The 5,628-nt window shown below is 38.7% G+C and overlaps 1 protein-coding gene across 1 annotated transcript; it reads left to right on the top strand.

Annotated features, from left to right (window-relative positions):
• The first annotated feature begins 1,997 nt into the window (after positions 1–1,997).
• Positions 1,998–4,414, top strand: socs3a (suppressor of cytokine signaling 3a). Its single transcript, XM_027141673.2, has 2 exons — positions 1,998–2,233; positions 2,607–4,414. The coding sequence occupies exon 2, from the start codon at positions 2,656–2,658 to the stop codon at positions 3,259–3,261; it is 606 nt and encodes a 201-aa protein (XP_026997474.1). The 5' UTR covers positions 1,998–2,233; positions 2,607–2,655; the 3' UTR covers positions 3,262–4,414.
• Positions 4,415–5,628: the final 1,214 nt, after the last annotated feature.

Genomic DNA, 5,628 nt, shown 5'->3' with positions numbered 1-5,628 from the left:
CACACATTTTTACAACAGCCATGATGACAGGCTGCCGGGTGAAATAAGTAACTTTGCTTTGCTAACCAAGCGCATGAATAATGCAAACAGTGAGGTGTAGTATTTCCGAGACTTGCTGATTAACATTTATGTGTAATAGAGTTAATCATTTGCATTGAACAAACGTGCAACATGTGGCATGAGAATAAGGAAAGAATGCTATCAGGATTATACAAAGCAGTTCATGTAAGCAGAGTGTGTCACAGGAACCAGCTGTGCTGCTTCAGGGAAGATCCACCTCTTTCTGTATCGGTTAGTTGTTTCATCTTTGCTTTAACTCAATTGTATTACTCATTATTAAGCCGCCATATGTAGAATTTATGGCCATTTGTTCTTTCTGGTCACTATTCATTAGAAAAACAAGTTAAACTTTTCACATGCAAATATTTAACATGCCATTCCAACATCTGCAGGGCATTTGAAACAAACTGCAGCAACATAAATCTTTTTTTATAAAGTGACTAGTTACAATTTGTACAGTTGCCAATATGTGACTCTTACTTAACATTTACTGCACAGGTGATTATGGATTGGGTGTTTGTTTTTAAAATAACCATTTTAGCACTACAGGCTGAAACAGATGTTAAGTATTTTATGCTACTTGTTTGTTAAATTTAGTCCGTGAATAACCTCACTTCTGAATGGACACTAGCCCTCTGAATAGGCGTAGCGATTCACATGAATTATCTATATTATAACATGTAAATAGTATAACTTGTTTCCAAAGAAACAGGATCTGTAGACAAAAATCCGTCATACAGTATAGGTCTCATTTTCTCACTAATAGTACTAGTTATAATGTTACATCATGGATAATTTAATAATAATAGAATCAGATTTTTGGAATATCCACTGATTTAGATAGATGTTGAACAAACAGATATCACTGAAAACATTTGCATCACTCCAACAACTCCACACAGGTAGCAGCTAACCTGTAGGTGATCTGTCTTTGTCAGTTGTTAGAAAAGTGCTGGTAAAAAGTTTATGGATTACCACTACAGTAATTCAGTTGATTGTGGTAATTATCAAAACTCCCAGTTTCACAAGCTCGGCCTGTGTTTCAGCAACTGTAGCAGTTTTTTTTTTTTTATCAAATCTGGCATGAATGTGATAACATCATATAACCTATCACTAATCACTATGATGGATCTTTTTGCCTTTATGACATCCAGTTTAATTTTTTATATTTATGTATTTAGTTATTTACTTAATTATTTTGTCATTATTGATTATTTGTTCTAAAGTATTTTAACTTCTTGGAATTGTATTTTTGTCATTTACAAAAATTCCAATATGTACAACTGTGTTTATATATATATCATAGCGACTAATTTGTATTAGCAACTAAACTGGTTACACAACCAACTCGTTTCCATGGTACCAGCAAACCCTGTGTTTATTTTTCGCTTAAGAAAATAAAAATGGCACAACTTCCTGGAAAAGAGCCGTCTACTCACTGGAGGAGCAGAGAGAAGGAGGAGGGAGTGTGTGTGTGCGAGAGAGAGAGAGAGAGAGAGAGAGAGAGAGAGAGAGAGAGAGAGAGAGAGTGTGTGTGTGTGTGTGTGTGTGTGTGTGTGTGTGTGTGTGTGTGTGAGAGAGAGAGAGAGAGAGAGAGAGAGAAGGAGAGAGAGAGAAGGAGAGAGAGATACACAGAGCGAGAGAGAGAGAGAGGGAGAGAGAGAGAGAAGGAGAGAGAGAGAAGGAGAGAGAGAGAGAGAGAAGGAGAGAGAGAGAGAGAAGGAGAGAGAGAGAGATACACAGAGCGAGAGAGAGAGAGAGAGAGAGAAGGAGAGAGAGAGAGAAGGAGAGAGAGAGAAGGAGAGAGAGAGAGATACACAGAGCGAGAGAGAGCGAGAGAGAGAGAGAGAGAGAGAGAGAGAGAGAGAGAGAGAGAGAGAGAGAACAGGACGAGAAGTACCAGGAATCGCATATAAAAGAACTCAGTTTGAGTTTACTGGAACGACCAGGAGAGGTTTCACACAGGGGCGGGGGATTGTAAATAAGGGGCGGAGCTACACCGGGTAATAAAGCGGAGCCACCGGCGCTTAGATTCACTTCAAGCACAGGCAAAGAGATACACGCATCTGTTACAGAAGTCTGAAGGATTAACGCAGCTCTCGGATTAGCCTGTGGAGTGTTACTGACTTCACGCACCCTTCGAATAATTCTTTAATACCAAGGACCACTACAGGTAAGATTTAGCCTGAATTAACTCTTTTATTTCTAAATGTATCTAATAGAGTTGACTCTTTAATGAGGTACCAGACCTAGTGAAGTAGCTGTAAAGTCTTAACAAACTTTACTTTGATTTATCTATGTAATAGTAGTAGAGTTTCTTCTACCATCAGAAGGCTTCATCTAGTTCAGCTTTACTGTTGTCTTCATTGTTATTATTATTATTATTATTATTATTATTATTATTATTATTATTATTATTATTATTATTTTATAGTACTCTACTAAGCCCATGGCTTGAGATCCATCACCAAAGTATTTATCCGTAAAAAAAAAGCTGACTGTCTTTAACTGTATGGCTTTAACACATCTTTCCTCTTTCTCCTTAGGTACCTCTGCATCTGAAGTTTATTCTGGTTTACTTGTGTGTATAGCAACATGGTCAGGCACAGCAAGTTTGGGCAGGCAGTGAGCAGCTTCGGATTCAGTCATAACAGATTCAGGACATTCAGCTCCATGGCGGAGTACGAGTTGGTGCATGGTACATGGTGTCAACTCCAGGAGTGTGGCTTCTACTGGGCTTCGATTAGTGGCAAGGAAGCATGCACTATGCTGGAACGGGAGCCGAATGGCACTTTCCTGATCCGTGACAGTGCTGACAGGAAGCATTTCTTCACGTTGTGTGTCAAGACACCAATGGGCACCAGGAATGTCCGTGTGGAGTGTGACAACAACACATTCTTCCTGCAGACAGATCCTGAGAGTGAGCAAACAGCACCGCGATTTGACTGCGTGGTCAAGCTTGTGTGTTACTATATGAAAATGCTGAAACAGTCAAAGGACAACTCGCGTGTTTCATACTACATCTACTCACATGGGGAGAAGGTTCCCCTGGAACTGTGCCAACCTTATTTATCCAGAATGTCCTCACTTCAGCACCTGTGCAGAAAGACAGTCAATGGCCACGTGGAAATCTTAGCCAATACAGACGAGCTGCCTTGGCCAATAAAGAAGTTTCTGAAGGCATATGATGCTCCTATTTAAATGACAAATACTGGTGATATGACGTAGTCACACTGATATCAACGATTTTGAGTAGAGCGGCTAAGAGAACGGAAGTGATGAAATGGATAGATTAAAGTGATGTGGGATCACTGCCATATTGACATGGGTGAAGATCAAGAAGCGCTACAATGACTGAAGTGATGAAATTCAAAAAGCTAGGAGTAGACAGACGAGGAAATCAAGAGACTGTGCTCAGAAAGGTGAAACTCTGCAAACCCAGCCAGCTTCAGGGAGCAGATATTTGGACTGTAACTAGTTGGTTTGAGTTGGTTAACAGATTAGATTAGTTAACACAAACCAAGTGTGCTGCTATTTGTCATGTTGGGAGATACAACCCCACTGAACTCCCTCAGACACTCTTATTTGCACAATAAATTAACATCAAGACAGTAGTCCGCTGTTTAATTATTTTGGCAACTGAACCAAGATAAGAAGAGTTAGCTAGTACAAAAGACTTTCTTTGTGAATGGAATAGTTGCACTATTTCTCTGCCTTTGTAACATGATCACTTTTTATACCCCATTGGGAATTGACCTCAGTACTGCAAATACAGGGAACATTGCTGTCTGGACATTTAATAAAATCCAGTCACCCACCACCTTCTTCCAAGGAAGCATTTGTGGAAAAAGTAAGAACTAAACATTCAACAGCACAACAAGGAAGCCAGGCGAGAAGTTTAACGAAATCCCAAATGAGTTCTACTCTTTTAGATAAAAACCTGTATAGAGAAATAGTCAATTAAAGGACAGCTGAAAAAAGTACTCTAATGGTGATGGACTTATTTTTATTTACTTCATTTGGTAATCTTTGTTCAGGGTAAATTTTCTGTGTGATGATGTGAGAAGGCAGTAACAGAAAGTGCTTGCTTTGTAAATGTATTTGGATCTTGAAACTTAAATCTGTTAAATGGGCCAGTGTCCATCCTCATATAATCTTGTACTTGTTTACATTATGTGAAGATGATGTTAAACTGCTGTTGTTTTAATGCTACATCTTTTAATGTGACTCCATGTGATTGCTTGAAAAAAAAAGATACAGCAACAAAAGCAAGCAGACTGAACATATTTGCACAATATTTATATTTCTAAGCATTTTTAGTAATTTATATTAAAGTGCACTATTTTTCTAACAATGTATTCCTACTGTTTATTTTTTTGTGATGATTCCTTCAACTTCACAAAGGATGCTATTCTTCTTAAGGTAGTTCCCAGTAACTCCTGCATTTTTAGATGGAATTTAAATTTTAAACAAATATATCCAAGTAAGGTCATCACACACACACGCACAACTGACACAATCACTGCAAGCCCAACCAAGCCCCTTGCTGAGCATATTTGTGTAATTATTTGGATTACCCAAAGCAGCCCATCCCGTCAGGATGAATCAGAGTGTTGATTCAGAGATATTCACTCTTAAAAGTGGGAATTTGCCATCAACAGGCACCCCTTCCCCCTTACTGTACATTTCCAGTAAGTCCTTAACTATCATGACTAAGACATCCTTTGTCTACACATGATTATCATCTCTGTATCATATAATAATACGCTGAACAAATCGCTCACATTGAAATGACAAGGAAATAAACAGAATTGACTTATACCATGTGAATTAGTCATTTGTGCCCGTGTGAATACTGATCCATGGGATTTGTGTTGAAACAGTAAAATCTTCAAAATTGACACCAACATTTGCTGTCCTTGAAAACATTTAGTAAAAATTTAGTAAAAAAGTTGCCTCTACACCTTTTAAACAGTAGACACTTAAATACAACTTATACTTTTGTGTTCTCACTCTTTAACCTGTCATCAAATACAAAAAAAGGCCTTTATTTTATTTTTGGTCTATGGCCACAACTCACAATCAAAGCCCTAAAAATGTCTTGACAGGCTGTGATGGCGCACGCCCATCGTGTGCTCGAACAATATGTACAGTAAACATGTAATGCTTTCAGATGAACAGATCTGGGAAGGGGCGTGTTCTAGAACAGATTAGAGAGTCTGCTGTATGCTTGTTCGCCTCAGGCGGGTGTTCCTCATCTCTGTGTTAAAGAGGTGTGTGTGTGTGTGTGTGTGTGTGTGTGTGTGTGTGTATGTGTGCGTGTGTGTGCAGAGGACTGGTATGTCTGCTGGGAAACCAGTTAAGGCTAACTCTAATGCATAACAGCTGACATTTTACCCACTCACTCACGTGGCCTGGGACTCTGAAAGGTATCGATAATCCTCTTTATATAAGACATTCCCTACAAGGTGATGTCAATTTAATAAGATTCATCACTCTAGGCACACAGAAGCTTTAGAAGTTCTAATTCTAGCTGTGTAAGCCTATTACAAATTAAATTCCACCAAA

The sequence above is a fragment of the Tachysurus fulvidraco genome, chromosome 15 (assembly GCF_022655615.1).
Source record: "Tachysurus fulvidraco isolate hzauxx_2018 chromosome 15, HZAU_PFXX_2.0, whole genome shotgun sequence".
NCBI classification, from domain to species: domain Eukaryota; kingdom Metazoa; phylum Chordata; class Actinopteri; order Siluriformes; family Bagridae; genus Tachysurus; species Tachysurus fulvidraco.
This window is presented reverse-complemented; position numbering and strand designations above follow the sequence as displayed.